Source organism: Perca fluviatilis, chromosome 10 (genome assembly GCF_010015445.1).
Source record: "Perca fluviatilis chromosome 10, GENO_Pfluv_1.0, whole genome shotgun sequence".
Classification (NCBI taxonomy): Eukaryota; Metazoa; Chordata; class Actinopteri; order Perciformes; family Percidae; genus Perca; species Perca fluviatilis.
Genome location: NC_053121.1, coordinates 3,980,054 through 4,000,502, shown reverse-complemented (window position 1 = coordinate 4,000,502; position 20,449 = coordinate 3,980,054). Strand labels below are relative to the sequence as shown.

General features: G+C 42.0%; 1 protein-coding gene across 2 annotated transcripts in view; it reads left to right on the top strand.

The window, feature by feature from the left end:
* zgc:66433 (uncharacterized protein LOC321250 homolog) overlaps positions 1–9,310 on the top strand; it is a 76,111-nt gene extending 66,801 nt beyond the window's left edge. For both annotated transcript variants that reach the window (XM_039813451.1, XM_039813452.1), the window contains exons 11-16: positions 806–2,210; positions 3,813–3,916; positions 5,061–5,223; positions 5,402–5,520; positions 6,279–6,372; positions 7,525–9,310. In XM_039813451.1, coding sequence (XP_039669385.1) covers positions 806–2,210; positions 3,813–3,916; positions 5,061–5,223; positions 5,402–5,520; positions 6,279–6,372; positions 7,525–8,018 — 2,379 coding nt within the window. In that variant the 3' untranslated portion in view covers positions 8,019–9,310. The remainder of the gene's footprint in view (positions 1–805; positions 2,211–3,812; positions 3,917–5,060; positions 5,224–5,401; positions 5,521–6,278; positions 6,373–7,524) is intronic.
* The last annotated feature ends 11,139 nt before the right edge of the window (positions 9,311–20,449 follow it).

Below are 20,449 nucleotides of genomic sequence, written 5' to 3'. Positions count from 1 at the left end.
ATTGTAGGCCGAGTTTAATATGTAACTTCATTTTATACATAATATATAGTAGGGGGTCCCTGCCCCGTCTCTCTTTCAGTTAAGGAGTCCTTGGCTTAAAAAACGTTGAAGACCCCTGCTCTAGAGGGTATTATAAATTTGGCTCTATTGGCTATCAACTCGTTTATTTTTATTTTTGTCCTCTGACATTGATCTTTCAATACTTTTAAAAAATATATATATTTTTTTAATTTTAGGGCATTTCTGCCTTTATTGGACAGAAAAGCAGAGAGATAGGAAAGGGGAGAGAGAGGAGGGGAAGACATGCAGGAAAACCTTCACAGGTCGGATTCGAACCCTGGACCTTCTGCATCGAGGAACAAACCTCCGCACATGCGCGCCCGCTCCACCACCAAGCCAACCCCACTACTTCAACCCTTTAGCCGCCTACACATGATCCACGCTAAAACTGCTCTGCGCTGGCCGTTCCATTGTTTTCTTATTGGGAGAGCGGTGCCACCCAACTTTTTGTTTCATGACACAATTTAAATACTTTTATTAATCATTATGGTTTATTGACTTACCTTGCCTTATAGCTTAGGTTGGTCTGATTTTAGGGATATGAAGCTTTTGAAGAAACTCCAAGAAATGACATCACAATAAGCGAAAATACCAATGTAGGCACTGGCAGACCATTTCTACTGCACAGTTCAAAGGGTTAAAAACCAGTAATGCGCCACTACCAGCTTGCGTCTATCTGTACCGTTTGCAGTTGAAAAACTCAAATCTCTACTTGTCTTATGTTCTTCTCTCCTTCATCTTCCAGCAAGAAGAGGAGGGCGAAAAAGACGAGGCAGAGGAAGTCAGCCCAGAGGAACAACATGACACGCTTACAAGAAACGCTGTCGACCGGGCAGAGGAAGAGGAAAGAGAAGAAGAAAAAGAAGAAGAAGAAGAAGAAGAGAGTGAGGGAGAGGAGGAGGCAATAGAGCTGGAAATGAAGCAGCCCGCGGTGGAGGAGGAGGAGGAGGGATGGGAGAAGAGGGAAGAGGACGATGAAGAGGTGAAGGCGAAGGAGGCAAAGGAGAGAGTCGAGGAGGCGGAGGAAGCGATGGAAGACGAGAGGGACGACGCAAAAGAGGTGACGGAGACGTTTCCTGAAGAGAAAGGTGCCGTGTCGCTGCAGGAGGAAGAGGAGGGTGTTGCGGTCGGAGACGTCAACGAGTGCACAAACGATGATGAATCAGACCTGGGGGGCCATCAGGTGTTTGCTGTAGCGCATGGAAGTCAAACAGCGTCCAGTGAAAGCTTCGGAGAGGAGAGGGGAGATGGAGAGGAGAAGGGGGAGGAAGGCGTAGATATTGACCGCACAGAGCAGAAATCAGAGCAAGAGGAAGAGGGCGAAGCAAACCAACCTGACCCAGATCTGACCGAACAAGTTCGGCAGCGGGAGGGTGTCGAAACATCCCGTTTAGACATGAAGCAAGGGGGGGGGGATCAAAGTGAAGCCACAGAACAGGCTAAACCTTCTTCGCTGTTTCTTCCCGAGTCGCATTGCGAGGCTCCGTCACCGGAGAGTGGAGCCAGCACTCCCAGTAAGACCAGCACCATCCACATCAACCTGCTCTCTCCGAGCTCAGAGAAAGCCACACCTTTCTTTCCACAGTCCCCAACTGCCGAAAGTAAGACACCCTGTCATGCTGTAGCAGCCACACAGCAAAACACAGCAGCCACAGAAGAAGAAGAAGAAGAAGAAGAAGAAGAAGAAGAAGAAGAAGAAGAAGAAGAAGAAGAAGAAGAAGAATCATCTGACAACGTGGAAACCGTAGAAGTGGAAAAACGGTGGGCCCTGGACGGAGAAGCTACACCTCCCGCCTCTGTGGAGGAAGACGTTAAACCGCCGTCCAGAGGTCCAGATCAGAGCAGAGCCCGCTTCACCGTCGCCCCCGCCTGGCAGAGATCCTTCTCTGTCGGGGATGAAGACGAGAGTTTGATTCCACCCTCCTCCCGCCCGCCAGCCTGCGTCTCCCATTCGCCGTCCGCCGTCACTGGGCCCGGAGGTGCGGAGGTGGAGCCTGAGAAGGACCCTGACGTGGAAGCAGAGCCATCGAGTTCAGCTAGGGTGGAACTGGTGTCGAGCCCTGGCAGAGTGAGGAACGCAGGGACCGGCACTGCATCATCGTCTCCATCGTCCGTTCAACCTCAGACCTCAGCTGCTGCAAAAACAGACAGTAAGCACGGTGAACCAGGGGGCGGGGCCAGATGTTGTTATTGACGAAAACCTAGGGTCCCGAGGGCATGAAGATTTATTTTTTTCTGTTAATGCCAGCTATTTGCACCATTTTTCAAGCGATTTGTTAATAGAATGCCTACAAATCTGTAAAGGATTTGTGAAAAATATCATAGTTGCCGGGAAACAACCGCATTGGATTAGCATAAAGTAGGCATGTCTGTAACAGGGAGACTCATGGGTACCCATAGAAACCATTTTCATTCGGATATCTGGAGATGATAGGTCAAGGGACACCTTTTAAGTCTCAGTTTTTCTCTTGCTAAAACCTCCCTTGGCCTACCTTTTGGTTATTTAGCTTCATATGATACCCATATCTAGCTTAAAAGGTCCCATGACATGGTGCTTTTTGGATGCTTTTATATAGACCTTAGTGGTCCCCTAATACTGTATCTGAAGTCTCTTTTATATAGACCTTAGTGGTCCCCTAATACTGTATCTGAAGTCTCTTTTATATAGACCTTAGTGGTCCCCTAATACTGTATCTGAAGTCTCTTTATATAGACCTTAGTGGTCCCCTAATACTGTATCTGAAGTCTCTTTTATATAGACCTTAGTGGTCCCCTAATACTGTATCTGAAGTCTCTTTTATATAGACCTTAGTGGTCCCCTAATACTGTATCTGAAGTCTCTTTTATATAGGCCTTAGTGGTCCCCTAATACTGTATCTGAAGTCTCTTTTATATAGACCTTAGTGGTCCCCTAATACTGTATCTGAAGTCTCTTTATATAGACCTTAGTGGTCCCCTAATATGGTATCTGAAGTCTCTTTCCCGAAATTCAGCCTTGGTGCAGAATTACAGCCACTAGAGCCAGTCCCACAATGAGCTTTCCTTAGGATGTGCCATTTCTGTGTCTGTAGCTATTGAGGAGGAGAGAGGGGGGCAAGGTGGATGGTGGGGGTGTGGCCTTGACCAACTGCCACTGTCATGGGTGGGCCAAATTCTCTGGGCGGGCAAAGCAGAGAAAGGGGCGGTAACCAAGTTTCCAGATCGGCCCATCTGAGCTTTCATTTTCTCAAAGGCAGAGCAGGATACCCAGGGCTCATCACCATTTCTACCCACTGGGGGACCATAGGCAGGCTGGGGGAACTCATATTAATGTTAAAAAACCTCATAAAGTGACATTTTCATGCCATGGGACCTTTAAAACAGAGCCCGCCACAGCCACTGAAAGTAAATTTGGCCTAAAAGATTCTGGGCCCCAGAAGCCCCCGCCCCGCTCCGCCCCTGCGATGAACAAGTCCAAAGGTAGACCATGAAGATTCTTTATTTGGGTACTCAGGTCTTGTCTTTTTTGGGGCCTTTTTAAGTATTATTTTCAGTTACGTTTTCTCTTTGCACTAGTTTAAAGTTTAGTTTATTTATATAGCATATAGTGCTTCACTAAGACAGAAACGTATGTATATAAACACACATATGAATATATACACATATATAGTGTATGTATATATATATATAGTCACATGAGGTGAACTTGCTGTTGGAGTTAAATTAAAAAAAAACTACACCACAGGCCAACTTTTCCACCTTTCCGCCTACAGAGAGCTCTGTCGTAGTGGAGGGAAACCCCAACAATCCATTTGGAGTTCGGCTGAGGAAGACGTCAGCTCCGCACCGCTTCAGCTCGGAGGAGGAAAACACAGAGGTGCTCCCCCCCCCCCAGACTTTGTTGTTACTGTTAATAGTTTTACTTCCATTCAAATATGAAACATTCCCTATAAGCAACACGCTGTCGTTCTTTAAAAGCATTAAAGATGTTCAGTTTGAAAGGTTTCTGCAGGAATCTGAAGTTCTACCTTTGGAACACAACGCAGAAAAACTGAAACTTAGCTTAAAGCTTTAGTGCATAACTTTTTTTTATAATAATGAACGTCCGTTACATTCAAGCCATTGTCAAACGAGTTTCTACAAAGCTAATTAAGACTATCAGCTCCACACAACTCTCTCTGGATTTCTCAGTATGGCTGTGTTTAGAAATTGGTGTCTCCCGGCGACTTTCGCGCGCAGAAACTGGAGTTAAAGGACAATTCCGGCGCAAAATGAACGTTCTCTGGGATATGTTTTCATGCTAATAGAATGTGTCTCTAGCTAGAAACAAGATACCGCAAACCAGTGATGACCAGTCGAACCACGAACACCGTGCAACCAGTAACCAGTAACAAACACATCGTTCGTGGTTCGACTGCTCATGACTGTTTAGAATGCCAACACAAAGAAAGCAGAAAGTGAGGGACATCCAGAAGATCCTCCAGTGGCACCAAAACTATCCCATAAATGAAACGTCGTCAATATAGACTATTAATTGACTATGGATAAGCACCTTTTACAACCCCAGTTCAAAATATACGAACTGTTCCTTTAACAATAGATCAGATGAGAAAGGCGGTGCTCTTAGTGTCCTACATGGTTTTAGGGCCAGCAGCAGCAGGCAGTTCTTTTTCAACAGAGCAAAAACCGAGCTAAAAGAAGAGGGAATTTTAGACTTATATTACACTTAATAAAAACTAATGTTGCTCCCTATCCATTGGATGTGTAAATGAAAAGGCAACTGTTTGCTAACATGTTCGCCTTGTCAACTTTTCAGGACCCCAGGAAGACTAGAGGCACACCCATGTGCTTCTAATGGGGATCCTTAAATAAACTATAAACGATAAGGTGATAATGTGTTAGTGCTGTGTTTGTAGCTTGTTTCTGTTGCCCCCAAGAGGCCAAAAAAATTAATTAATGCAGGTGTAAATAATGTTTTTGTATTGAATTTTGTATTTATGATCTTATTTTCCTTTATTCAGCCTCCCTTCGAGCCTCCAGCTCAGCCAACCAGCTGTAGAGTGGACTCCCCGCAGCCAATCAGTGTAAAGCCCTCCTTAAGTCAGCCAGTCAGCAACAAGCCTGCCCTCCCTAAGAAACCGGATGTTCACGGAGACAGTGTAGGGAAAAACAAGCGCATTTCAGGTGTGTGTCCACACGCAAACACACACCATTTTAATTTTCATATACTAAGTGCACAATGCTTACAGCTTTGTTATGCATATGTACGTGCATTTGCCCAAGACATGGGCTAAATCAGACTAGTAAGTAAATGGTAAATAACTCACGGTGTAACAGTGTATCTGCTGTGTTTTTGATTCAGACCCAGCTGCAGGTCGTGGCTTTTCTGCTGGATCGGATTCTCCCAGCTGGATCACTGTGGCCAAACAGAAACAGAAGATCTATAAAGAAAACTCACTAGAAGAAATTACTATCAAGAAGGTAATGTGTGTGTGTGTGTGTGTGTGTGTGTGTGTGTTGTTTTGTGTGTGTGTGTGTGTGTGTGTGTGTGTGTGTGTGTGTGTGTGTGTGTGTGTGTGTGTGGAATAAGTGTTTAAGATTGTGCACAAAAGAGAAACCTGTCTATCACAAAGAACAGAAAATGAACTGACAACAACACAAAATGCATGCAATCAGACCAAAGGGACATAATTGCATTGTAGCCTAGATGTGAGTTTAATACCAGGGATACACATGTTAGTCACAGTCCAAGAGGGGTGGGACTCAACAGAGGCCCCACAATACATTGTGGGGCCTCTGTCCTATGTCACCATACGATATTATTGCAATTTTAAACATATTGTGATTTTTCTGCGATACATTGCAATTTATTACCTTCTTTCCAACTTCAAATTGTGTCACCAAAAGAAAATCTTTGTCAACATCTTCCGTCTATTCATTTTTATTGCTGTAAAATGGGATTGTCAAAGAGACAAAGTCACCAAAACTATCATGAAAACCTGAAAAAAAGTCAAATTCTCACGTGCAATTGATATAATAAAAGGTCGATACTTGGCATCCGTGTATCAGCACAGTATTGCCACGGAAAATATTGCGATACTATGTGCATCGACTCCCCCCCCCCCACCCACCCCAACCCCTACAGTCCAATATGCTGAAGAAGTTGACATAGCAGACATGTTGGTTTCGGCTAGGTTCACACTATCTATATAAGTGACTGTGCTGCTCTCTGTCGTCAGGAGGAACCAGAGAAGAAGAGTTCACTGCCAATGTCTGTCAGCTCAGCTGCAAGCAGGGAGCCCAGCAACAGAACAGCTGAGTCCACCGGAAAAGGTCAGAGCACGCACACACACCCACACACACACACACACACACACACACACACTCCCATTGAACATGCTGAATCTCTGTAATAAGGTGTGGTTTAAGCTGACTAAAAACGTTCCTACTATTTGTTCTGCTCTTGTTGTGTGGAGGTAATGCTTTTGACTGACGCGATACTGACCTCATCTGGACAAACTGTGCTACTGCAACCAAACCCGACAGACCTCTGTTCAGATCATTGATCACATGACAACTGACTCATAAACACATGACTGTTCAGGATAACAATTCCACAGAAATATAATAAGGATATTTGTCTTAACTGCTGAGGAGGGTGGTAAAAGTAAATTAAAAGTATAGAGTATAAAAATGAAAAAAAAAACACTTATTAAAAAAACATAATATGAAGTAATATGACTGTTCTTCACTCTGGTGTGTAATTAGTGTGATTATTATTCTTTGTTGCTTCTTTTGCTCAAACCCATTATGCAGCTAGTGCCGTTGATATATTGTTACATGCATAATTGTATGCCGTTTCCTACAAATTTATCACATTTGTACCTGTCTGCCTATTTATTGAGCTATATATATAGATATATAGATATATATATATCTATATATATATAGATATATATATATATATAGATATATATATCTATATATATATATATATATATATATCTATAGATATATATATATATATCTATATATATATATATATATAGATATATATATATATAGATATATATATATATAGTATATATATATATCTATATATATGTATGTGTGTATGTATGTGCATATACGGTATATGTGCATATATATGTGTATATATATTTTTATCTTTACTCTGTAAGCGTATGTATGTATGTGCGTATGTATGTATGTATGTATGTATGTACGTGCGTACGTATGTATGTATGATGGATGTGTATGTGTATATAGGTGTATATCTTTATTTTTTTACTCTATGCTGCTATTTGGAGAGGATTGCTCCAACAGAATTTCGTTGTATCGCATACAATGACAATAAAGATCTATCTATCGATCTATTTTCTGAAAAACACATTTTTTCACTTTTGATATGACCGCTTTCTTGCTAATATGATGTCACACTGTGTGGTTGTTTGATGTGTGTGTTTCTGTTTTCTTTCCTTCCAGTGAGTCCGTTGGAGAGCAGAAAGCCTTCAGCGTCCCTAGAAAGGGAGGCCAGGAGGGCTCTCTCTCCTCCAACTCCGGTGCCACCTCAACCTCCTAAACCCCAGTCGCTCCCCTGCCCTGTCCCTCCTAAACCCCAGCTTCCCCCTGCCCTTCACCCAGCCCACCCTAACTCCCCCCAGAGATCCCTGTCACCCCCTACTTCGATTCCTGTTCCCCAAAAATCTCCCTCTCACGTAAGCCCGCCGCCTCCCTCCAAAACTGCCGCCTCGTCCAAGACACCCCCGCCCCAGAGCACGACACTTAGCTCCCCTCCGTTTTCATCAAGAACCGCCCCGGAAAAGTCTGGTTCAAGAGCTCTGGGCCTTTCCGGCCAGACCCCGGCCTCGCAGCGGAGCCCGCCTCCCCCGGCTTCACCCCAGGATGAGCCCCCCTGGATGGCCCTGGCCAAGAAGAAGGCCAAAGCCTGGAGCGAGATGCCCCAGATTGTCCAGTGACGGGCACAGGGTTCAGTAAGATCTTGTAAATAGGCCCAAGCCAGGCGGATCTGGAACGGGGTTGAAGTGGGCAGAGAGTTTGGATGGACCCAGAATTGCACACAAAGAGCTGTTGTTTTCTGTTGTTTTCTTACTTCCTGGTTTGTATCCGGGCTTAAGTCTTTAGTTTGGTACAAGCCATCCAATCACAGCTGAAGACCTTTTTTCTTTACGTCCTTATGTTGTACAGTCATGTTTTCTAAGAGACAGGGTAAGACCCCAAACGGTAATGCGTCTTACTTGAAGTGGATTCCTATTTTTTTCAGTATATTAAAATGTGCCTGAATGAGACAAAATATCTGCGGTCTCGCAGCTGAAAGTAAAAATCTTTATCTAAAGTATCAGATGATTCCACCGATATCACTAAATATTTCAGGGAAGACAGAATCATTTTTATAAAGAGGAAACTTTATCCACAGAAAGTTGGTTAAAAGTGACAAAGAGACAAATCGTTGTCTTTCTGTCAGTCTTTGTGTGCGTGTGTGTGTGTGTGTGTGTGAGTGTGTGTGTGTGTGTGTGTGTGTGTGTGTGTGTGTGTGCGTTTTTTTTAAGCCAGTGATACATGCTCACATTTTGAGGAATGTGGAAAATGTTGTGACCAGACCAGTAAAATGGGCTAACATCCAAGTTAAGCGGAATTTGCTGAACTAACTGTTGCCCGTCATGAGCTTTAGTACAAATTGCTGAGTCATGTTTCCTCAATCTGCTGTCCCAGTGTATCAGGTTCTCTATAAATCTATATCTTCTAACACGATCCACTGACACTAAACTGTTTGTTGTGTTAGTGCGTGCTGAGTGTGTCCTTCATGTTCCGGGTTGTCAGTGAAAATTATATTTTTTAATTTAATTTCTCTTTTCATATTTTCAATACATAACTACACCGTGTCTGTGCAGCCTACAGAAATCGTATCATCTCCAAAAATGAATCTGTTCAAGAAACAAAGTAACCTATCATCACATTGACTTTCGTGTGTTTTTAATATTTTTCAGTGCATCGTTATGTTGGCAAAACATTTTCCACTTATAACCAAACGTGTCAATAAAACAGAAATCAATACACTGCTAATTAATCACCCCGGAGATTGGTTTGCTGCATCACTAGAGGAAAGCAAGTTTCAACGCTGAAAGTTTACTTTGTATCAATTAAATCTAACTCACAGTTACGGTTATGGTTTATGCATTTTTTAATTGCCTTTTGAGAATTTGTCTTGTACATAAAATTTGCAGTAAAGAACACATATTTTGCTGTTGTATTTTCTGTGTGTTTGTCCATACACAGTTTCTGCAGTGGAATTATAAAGGAAATATATAGACCCTTTTTCACGGCAGGCATGTTGACATTTCACAGTAGGAAAAGCACAGGTGTGTTCAAAACCATTACTGATGGCTGCATTCCACTTAGGAGAGGCCCTGGTATTAAACCATTACTGATGGCTGCATTCCACTTAGGAGAGGCCCTGGTATTAAACCATTACTGATGGCTGCAATCCACTTAGGAGAGGTCCTGGTATTAAACCATTACTGATGGCTGCAATCCACTTAGGAGAGGCCCTGGTATTAAACCATTACTGATGGCTGCATTCCACTTAGGAGAGGTCCTGGTATTAAACCATTACTGATGGCTGCAATCCACTTAGGAGAGGCCCTGGTATTAAACCATTACTGATGGCTGCATTCCACTTAGGAGAGGTCCTGGTATTAAACCATTACTGATGGCTGCATTCCACTTAGGAGAGGTCCTGGTATTGTGCATGCTGACTCACTGAAATATCTTACTGGGACACTTGATGAAATTGAGCCATCGTTAAGGTTATCAATTTCAGCTGTGCTTTTCCTACTATGACAAGTCAACATGTCTGCTGTGAAAAAGGTCAATTTTTCTTCCATCAACACAGCCAAGTCCATCTATTTGGGTTTGAAAGTTAAAATGCCTTTAATGTACTATAAATTCCACGTACATTTTATAAGGTGATCCCAGTACTTGTTTACTATTAATATATTTAGATTTCACAAATACTAAATAAGTAGCTGTGCCAAGAGACGGAGAGCGTAGGTATATGTAAGGAGATAACATAGGCACAGGCTAATTATTGCTAACTAAAATGCTAGTTAACATTAGTAATTAAACCTAAACAGCTAATGTACCGGTAAGTCCAAACTGCCTGTGAGCTTCTCCTGTACTGTACAGTAATTCCTCTATTATGCGACAGTAAGTTGCGTGGTTATGACAAAATCGTTAGCCTATTTTTACAAAAACGTCTGCTACGGAGCCATAACGTGAGGTACAAGGTAATGGAGCCTTTTATACATTGTCGTGTTTCTTTAGAAATAAACAACGGACAAATAGAGTCTTTAAACGCTTCAGATGTGAAGTTATTCGCTGTCAAAGTGATGTCAAAATGAATGGGAGTCAATGGGATGCTAACGACAGGTGATGGCTTGTTAGCAACAAAATGGCTCCACAGGAGGTACGCTTTGTGGACGCTCGCTTACCCCCTTGCCAAGAGCCCATTCAAGCCCATTTCCAATTTTTCCAAATCGAGGCACCAATCACAACCGTTGGGGCGGGCTTTACACGATGACGATAGCGCAGCGACAGCGAGCAGCTTTTTTTTTACATTCAACATGACGGCCACCGAAGCGCAGCAAACCCGCTGTCGCTGCTACGTCACCCGGATCGTTGGTCTGATTGGTTGAAGGACTAGCCAATTGCACCCAAAGGCTTTTTTCGTTCGTTGGTGACGCCCCTTTGGAAATGAGCTGTGAATGAACCTTCCCCAGACCCACTCTCAGTTACAACTTAGAAGGGTCTGGTGTCAACCAGGCTAAGGTTACTCCCAAGTGACAGATAAATAAAAAAAAAAAGCTCAAATTTAAAGCAGTACAGGTTTACATATTCTGACTTCAAGCCACCCATGTGAGTAAAGCTCCAAAAACACTGGATCCTACATTTCCAATCACGCACCTTGGCAACATCTTTCATGAGACCCTCCATGACTGTGTTCTCTATTGGATGTCCTCACAAGAACAGTAAGATGAGAAAAATCTCCCAGAGTGAGGACTGTATCAGTGGGCTTTTAAAAATAAGTTTGCCATGAATTGAGTAAATGTTGCGTTTGCCACGTTACTGCTGTGGAGGGGTTTAAGGTTATTGAATCATCAAGTCAACGAGTCAATACTGTATAGTCTGTCCTCACAAGTATAGTGTTACAAATACAGCTGTGGTCTGCATGAGGTCGGATTGTGTTCCTGTGCCAATGGAAGTCAGGTCATTGGCTCACCGTGGGTGGGTGGGTGTTTGTGATTGCATGTGTGTGGGTCCATTAATGTGTGAGTAGGGACTGGTCCAAGTGTGAGCGGGAAACACTGTCACTCTTACACAAATAAGCCTAATAGGGGAGACAGATTTTTGGGGGTGAAGGGTGAAAGAAGGGATGGAGGGAGAAAGAGCACTGCGGTGGTAGAAAGTAGTGCATTGACAGACGGATTTTGCACGTGTGTGTGTGTGTGTGTGTGTGTGTGTATGTATCCTTGCCAGTAAATGTTGCGTGGGTTTGTAGGTCAGATCCACACCATAAACTCCACACCTCAGTTTGTAACGCATGTTTATTATGAATGTGTACTGGTGTAACTTTAGAACAGACTGAGTAGTACTATGGTGCTTAAACTGACCTACATGTTTAAAATCTGTGTAATACCACTTTAAGCAACACACTCAATTCTCAAGTGCTCATTCAAAGTCACTTTAGACCTAGTCTCGCATTGCTGGGCCTTCCTCCACAGCGCTGCGGAGGAGGGTCTGGCTAGTCCACACAGCAATCCGGGATGGGAGAAAAACATGCTTTGGTATAATTGGCATTTCTTTAAACCAATCACAATTGTGTTGGGCGGCGCTAAGCACGACATCACTGCAAAATAGCCTCGGGAAGGAACTTGTCTTGGTGGAACATGTGTACATTCAAAAGTAGTTTTAGTCATGCAACAGAAAACTCAGATTGGACAGATAGTCTAGCTAGCTGTCTGGATTTACCCTGCAGAGATCTGAGGAGCAGTTAACTATAGTCCTCACAAATCCACCGGAGGTTAGAATTCCAACACAAAGAAAGCCCAAGGCAACAGATATCCAGCCTAAATGAGTGAAATCTGGTGGAATCCCGTTGGCAACAGAGCAATCCCAGAAGTGGAACGTCGTGGATATAGACTACTTTAGACCAGAGGTCAGCAAACTTGCCATTTTCAGCTAAACATTTTTTTTTGTCTGGAGCCGCAAAACATATTGAGCCTCATAATGAAGCTAACAGTGATATTGATGATGACTTTGTTGCCATTTTTATGGCCCTGTCTTTAACAGTCACATTTGCTCTTTGCACTTTTCAGCAGCAGTTCCAAAATCACTCTGTTTCTTAATGACTTTTTGAAGCTGTTTGCGGTGAAAGCAAATGAGGCTTACTACGCACTATAAAAGTCTTAATTTTCAAGACTGCTATTAAAGTTGGGCAAAATTTAGAGGATAAAGCGCGGTGCTGGAGATGTACATATGCCATGATGCACGTTTTACTTGACTGAAATGTTGAGTGTTGAACTTCACGCCTACAACAATGTCAAAGCCTACTGGAGCCTACTTTGCGCCGGATTTGTCCTTTAAGAATAAATCTAATCAACCTAAAACTTTGTGAGACTTTTAAATTATCATTAATTCCGTTGCACCGGCTGCACCGGAACACATTTTTTTACTTTTAACTAGTGGCTTAATTTCACTGAACAGATTTAGCATATGCAGATCTTAGAATTTATGATAAAAAAAAAAAAAACTAATTTTATAACACAAAACATTATACTGACTTATTAAAAACTAATTCTAAACTGATGAGTACTTTGCCAAACAGAGAGTTTTGAACACTTACTGTGCAGTCGTGGCATGTACACATATGCACATCTGTGTTGTGTGAATGTGACTTTCTCCTTGTGTGTGGCCAGATTTGGAGCCAAATGTTTGTGTGCTTACTTGCATCAGTGTGCGACTCCTGCAACACGAGCCAATGTTTTCATGTGTATGATTGATGGAATGTGTGTGTGTGTGTGTGTGTGTGTGTGTGTGTGTGTGTGTGTGTGTGTGTGTGTGTGTGCGTGCGTGTGCGTGTGTGTGTTTGCGCATGTACAGGAAGCTGTAATAAAAGGGCTGTTTAAACTTCCCAGATGTCTTTTCTGGGTGAGTTAGGTAACACGGGCCGCTGCTGCCCTACTTTTGTTACATGCACTATCACACACACACACACACACACACACACACACACACATACATACATACATGCGGCTCCAAGCTGGACCAGCCAAGATGTACGATGTGTGTGTGTGTGTGTGTGTGTGTGTGTCTCTGTGCCAAGTATCCATAGCGATGACTGCTGGGTGCTGACCTTCTCATTTACAGGTTATATAACCAACCAACTTGGCAGAATTCACAGAGGTGAGGAGACACTGACAGGGGGTGGGGGGGCACTACGATCAGTAGGAGATCACAGAAACTATTGAAGAAAGACTTGCATAAACAAAACAGCTACTAATCCTGCTGTGAAAAAAATCGTCTTAGTGTTAAAAGTAATTACAGTTCTCATAATTAAATTTCATGCTTAACCACTACCATGTCTGCTAGCATTTGTGTCAGACATTATATGACATTTTTCTGCCCAGACATATACAACTTAAGAGTAACCAGCAAATAAATGTAAGTCTCCCACACAGTCAAACCTCCTTATTGGTGTCACTTTTTAGCAGGGGACAAAGTTTTTAAGGATCCCTCAGCTGAAAAAGAGACGGAGCAGGGACCCCTTCTTATATATTGTGTAAAAAATGTAGTTGCATATTAAACTGGGCCTACATCTAAGGCGACCAAGAGCCTTTACACAAACCTTTTAGTGGTGCATACAATAGTAAGCTAATCAAAATAATAATTGTTGACATATTCATATATGTATGCATTATGTTTTAATGTTAAAATATGCTACATTGAATCCTTAAGCTTAACTGTATCCGTGCATGGCTACCTTGTGGCTTTTATTATGTTTTGTTTTACTATTGAACAATAATAAATTAAATTAAAGATGCAAGCAGCGTTGGGCGGGCCCTCGCACCACATCGGGATTTCTGGCGAGCGCTGCTCTGTGTGGTCGTGCATTTGCACAACCGTCGGACACCGCGCGCATGGTGGAGTTGGTTTTCATCTTCAAGGCCTTCGCCGACGATTTCGGTGCTCTGGCGGTAATTAATAATTTGGTGGTCACCGTGCAGTAACCCCATAGGTTCTGGTGACGAGTTTTTGTTTCTTCTAGAAACAACAGAAGAACAGTTTAAGTTTCCCACTTTCAGCGGGTGATCAATCATCTACTTGTTTGCTAAAGCTGCATTAACCTTATGACATATAAATAAAAACTGTTTTAAAACATTCAGCTTGACATTAGCATACAACATACATGCGCTCTGCTCGCCTAGCTCTGTTTTGGTCCCCACCACCTCCTAAGGGAACATTTTAAGGGAACATTTTGGCTCTTAAGAACCTGAGACAAACAGCATGTCCAGTAAAGTAGTTGAAAGTAACAGAAAGCACTGTCTGTTTGCAGTTTGAAGTGGACAAAAAGGTAAAAGGCTGAAACGACATAACATCTCTCTGGCAGCCAGGCCCCCAGGTAGTGCGCAGGGCTATAAACAAATTGGTTACACTTTACTTGAAGGTATCAACATAAGAGTGACATGAACGTCATGTACGTGTCATAAACATAACACAAGTCATAAACGTTTATGACATGACGCTTCTTTTAGTAAGTGTCATTCGGTTTTTGTCTTGACAAGTTATGGTTAGGGTTAGAGTTAGAGTTAGGGTTAGGGTTAAAACGCAACGCCCGGGATGGACGCTAGTCATGACACATGAACTCTAACCCCACCTATAGGGTTAGGGTTCATGTGTCATGACTGTGTCATGTGTTCATGACAGTGTCATGTCACTCTTATGTAGATACCTCCAAGTAAAGTGTTAACAACAAATTGAACATAGTGGCCAAACAGTAGCTTGGTTTACAAATCCAGGCCTGTCACGTGACGCCCTGTTGAAAGCGATGTCTGTATATCAGTGAATGCATTTGTTTTTCGAGCGTCCCAACCCCAGCGAAATGACTCGTTTCACTATCAGAATATGATCCATTCGGAAGTAGCCAGCTGGGCCAGCGGAGTCTCTAGGGTACCTGCTTTATGGGTCGCAGAATCCAGAAGCAGTGCCAATCATCCGGCTAATTTTATACAGTAGGTGGTTTTGGCTCCATGATGGCATCATGCCCCACTGAGCTGAGCAACTCTGATACTGTAGGAATGAACGGGGCTCCGCCTCAAACGCTGTATCCATTTCTTATTATAGATCCATGCTGGCAGCAGAGGACCAGCTGGATGTCCACAGACAGACACTCTGCATGCTTTTGGCTTTGGTCAGACTGGCCCCTGTGACAGTGAATTTCAACACAACAAGGACAGTCCTAGCTGGTTTAAACCTGCAGGAAAAACAGACCCGTGTTGCCATCAGTGACCGCTCTGTTTCCAGTAAGATATTTTAAGAACTGTGCAATCAATGAGGACATTATCATCATTAAAGCTAAAGATTCAATCTGATTCTTTCCTCTCATTTCCCTCTCATTTCATTACACACAAAATGTGATAGTTACCTTGTTTAACATACTACAAGATTTAGTATTCCTTAAAGTGACTACACTGTTATCCCGAATTGGTTAATTTCACTCAGGAGACAAAGTAACTGATTTCCAATCTGTTTAAGAGTCATAAATGCTGTCTCACTGCCCAGACAGCAGCTAAATTTACATATAGCCACTTTAAAGGTGCCCTGCCACACGTATTTCATTACTTTGTGGTAATGTCTGAAGTTCTACCGTGGACTTTTTTGTGGAAAAAAGGCCTTGGTTACCTTGTTTCAAGCCATTCTAGCGTGGTATAGAAAGCCTGCAGGAAGACTCAGCTCGATTTGTGCCAGTTCTCATTAATATTCAACGAGCTAAGCTGCTTGACTCTGATTGGCTAACAGCTAGCCAATGAGAGCCTGACTATCAGCATCCTTTACCCAGCGCAACTGGGCGAGCTCATGAATAGTAATGAACTCAGGCAACACCACGTCAGACTGACCAGCTTTTGTAACTGGCCTGATTTCTCTGCTTATTTCTTTTCAGTGGCTAGAGCTGACAGAGGAGGTCGCAGTTTATTTTCACATTCACATTCACAACATAACACAAACACATATGGACCTAACATATTTTAAAAAATGCAAGTAAAAACGGTTTTGTGTGGCAGGGCACCTTTAATAAAAAAAGAAATCAAATATGTCATGGCTGCCATCAGCTCTTTGTTCAGCCCTTAGCCGTGATTGGACAGTTGATTGTTTTTCATTTTGGCATGGACAATGCGTTTCTATTTCAAAAAAAGAAGACGCTCCCCTGTGCCTCCTCATGAAAACTAGTGCCAGTGCTTTGCAAGCACGCTGCACCTCTTCACTTTGTGTTTAGTGTTGTGTGTTGATTTTATTTTGTTGATGTGGCGTGGAGTTTATTTATTAAAGACAAAAAGCTAAATAACTGCCATTTAACACTTTTTTCTTTTAACACATTAAATGCATGTATACAAATAAAATACATATGACAGTGTGTATTGAATTTCACTGTATTTCTTTTTTGTTTTATTGTAGGCTAATTTAGGAATTTCAAATCTCCCATAGATTAAATTTAAGCATGAAACACATTTCTCTGGATTGTTTATAGACTGAGTGCTGATTTGCATAAACAAGATACATCCTAGACACCAAGTAGAGGTTTTGACGAAAGACGTTTACTGTATGCAATATACAGGTCTCATCAAAGCTTCTATGTCTCTATATTTAGAGGCGCCAGGATTGGCATAAGTAGGCCTTCAAATCTCTAAGAGTCCTTATGGGACTGCAGCGAGCTAAACCTGCTAATCTGCAGTGTAATTACACTGAAGAGCAACAAATAAAGAGTGAGCCAGGAAGTTAAGGAGCCACTGCTCTTTCCCTCCATCTCTCCTTCTCTAATACTTTTTTCTGCCTCTTTGTAAGTTTCTAACTCTGAGTGACCTATATTTAAATTGCTTGCATAACCAGACTTCCTGTCTGTCCAGCTCTCCCCCCTCTCTCTGTATATCTAACTTTTTTATTTGAGTGTGCAGCTCTAACATATTGGAGACGTAGTATGTGTGAAAACAAGCTGTCACTGTCCCAAAATGACCCTCTCTCTCTCTCTCTCTCTCTCTCTCTCTCTCTCTCTCTCTCTCTCTCTCTCTCTCTCACAGACTTGTTTTCTCTAAGTGGCAGTTTTGTTCTCTTCAACAGTCTTTTCTTGGCTTCTCGCTCTTGTTTATTCTGCCTTATTTATCCCACCACACAGTCGCACGCACGCACGCACACACACGCACGCACAAACACACACACACACACACACGCAAACCACCACCGTCCTCTTTTTCTGTGAACTACTCTGCTTGAATCTGTGTCCATCAGCGGTTTGTAGACTTTCCTCCAGAGACCCTCTACTTCAGAGGAATGTTTTCATGACCCAAATTGGTTTTTATGAGCAGCAGTGCAGAGTGACTGTATCAACCGTTTGTTTTGGCTATAACCCCCTAAGTGTTTTACTCAGCCCACCTTCTACTGACCTAACCTGATAGAGCCTACTAAATGTTGTTGAAGAGTAACTCCACGCTGAAGGCCGTAATGTGATTCGTTGTGTAACTGCTATATAACAGGACTTACTTATGAAATGCAACAACTCTGGGCACATTGCCAGCATGGGAACATTTGAGAGGGTGTCACATTGGTCTATATCTAACCTGGCTCAACTTGAAGTGTTACCCTACTTCATTCCTGCTCTCCTCCACTCTGTCTGCAACTCCATTTTGTAACCTCTTTAATCCCACTATCCACTGGCAGGCAGTAGCCTATACAGCAGTAGAGCTGTAACAATTCCAAATTTTGCTGTACAATAGCATTGTCTTAGAAATAATTAAGATTAACAATCTAATTGTCTCTTTCAGTCAAATTCAAAAATATTTATTTATGTATTACTTTTTAAAAACAAATTAAAGTTTTGAAAGAATTCCAGGATCTATCTTTTGGTTATATATCACTGTTATGTGACCCAGATAATGTAAGAACACAAATACACAGCGTATGAAGTACACTACACCTCTTTATTATCAAGAAAAAAAAGAGTCTAACTGTATTCCAGGTAGTTACTGGAATACCGATTGTTTTGTTACTTAATGACGACTCTAAATTACACCGGCTCGAGAGACAGAGGAAGATTTGGCTAGCCGGCTCAACTGCAACCAAGAAAATTATAGCTCAACGCTGGCTCCCCACTCGCTTTGTATAAAACAGTGGTTAGCGTATTTTCTAGACATCGTTATGCTTGAGAAGGTGGGGGATGGGAGAGGGTTTTTGTTCTTGTTCAGTTTGTGTGCACCATCCAATATTACTATATATTACATATTGTGGAATCTGTTCTGTATGTCTGAATGATAAATGGTGCTAATAAAATATTTATCTAAAAAAAAACAATTGGCGGTCATACACCTTAAGACCTCAGCTAATGTCAGCAATTAATTGCAGTAAAAAAGTAAAAAAAAAAAAAAAAAAAGGACAATTGGACAATTATGTAATAATTGTTACAGGCCTATTACAGCAGTGCATGTTGTCCAGCTAAACCTTGTTCAAACCCACATAACTTTAAATTATAGCAGATTACAAACATACCAAGTGTAAATAGCATCTGTGAGCCAGTTAAATTTACCAAAAATGAATTCTCAATTTTCAGATGCAAGAAAATACAATTACAGATTTAAAAGAAATATTCAATTTTTTGGGAAATATGCGTACTCGCTTGCTTGGCAAGAGTTGATTGAGAAGACTGATACAACGCTTGTGTCTGTACATTAAAATGAAGGGTTGAACAGTTAGCTTAGCATAATGACCCGTTTTCCTACGGATAAAACAAACAAGATGTAACGTGTTAATGAGTGAACAAACGTGTTATTTTGTGGATTTTGTTATCTTTTTGGACAGTCCCAGGCTAGCTGTTTCAGCTGTTTCCATATTTTATGCTAAGCTAAAATAAGCTAACCATCTGATGGTTGTAGCTTCATATTTATCTTACAAACACGAGAGTGGTATCAGTCTTTTTATTTAAGGCTACAAAGTAATTCGTTACTGTTGTTTAAGCCCTCCAAAACTACAGTTGAGTTTTTAAGAACAGCTTTAAAAAATACATTTTACTTTCATGAAAATCTTCCGAAAATGGAGTTAGGTTTTATCAACAGGTGTTGCTGAAAACACTGACTATCTCCCACTCTCACAGACTGTATTTGGAAAGAATTTCCAATTACATTGAAGGTCATGATTCATCTTATGAATTATTAAACACAAAGTGATGTAACTAGTAAACTGATCTGTTACTTTCTGAGAAACTCAGCCGGCCCACACAAACAAAGGAGACGTCAGACTCAAGTCCAGTCCAGTATGTTCACATCCCAAACCTTTTGGTTTATTCACAAGTTGTAGCTTCAAGACAAGTTATGCACACTAAAGTTTTACTATCAAAAACAGACATGTACAGAAAACATCGGAGAGATGTCGAGACATACATTCATCTTGTGCCAATTCACCCAGACACATTTAGAGGCTATGGAGTTCTGCAGGAGGTTAACATCCTTTGAAAGAAGCAGGCAATGTAGTGACTGACGTAAGTGCAAGTATTTGAAAATATGACGAACGCTCTGCAAACCTTTTTTTTTAAAGGTCCTATGACATGCTGTTTTTTGGAAGCTTTTATATAGGCCATAGTGGTCCCCAATACTGTATCTGAAGTTCCTTTCCCGAAATTCAGCCTTGGTGCAGAATTACAGCCACTAGAGCCAGTCCCACAATGAGCTTTCCTTAGGATGTGCCATTTCTGTGTCTGTATCTTTAAATGCTATTGTGAGGAGGGGGGAAGATGGAGGGGGCGGGGGCAAGGTGGAGGGGGTGTGGCCTTGACATGCTTCGCTTGTTTGCTAGCCATGATGTCTCTCTCTTTCTTATGGGCGGGCAAAGCTGAGAAAGGGGAGGTAACCTTTCCCCTTATGATGTCATAAGGGGAAGATTCCAGATTGGCCCATCTAAGCTTTCATTTTCTCAAAGGCAGAGCAGGATACCCAGGGCTCGGTTTACACCTATCACCATTTCTAGCCACTGGGGGACCAATAGGCAGGCTGGGGGAACTCATATTAATGTTAAAAAACCTCATAAAGTGAAATTGTCATGCCATGGGACCTTTAAAGAGATGAAGATTTTTAGA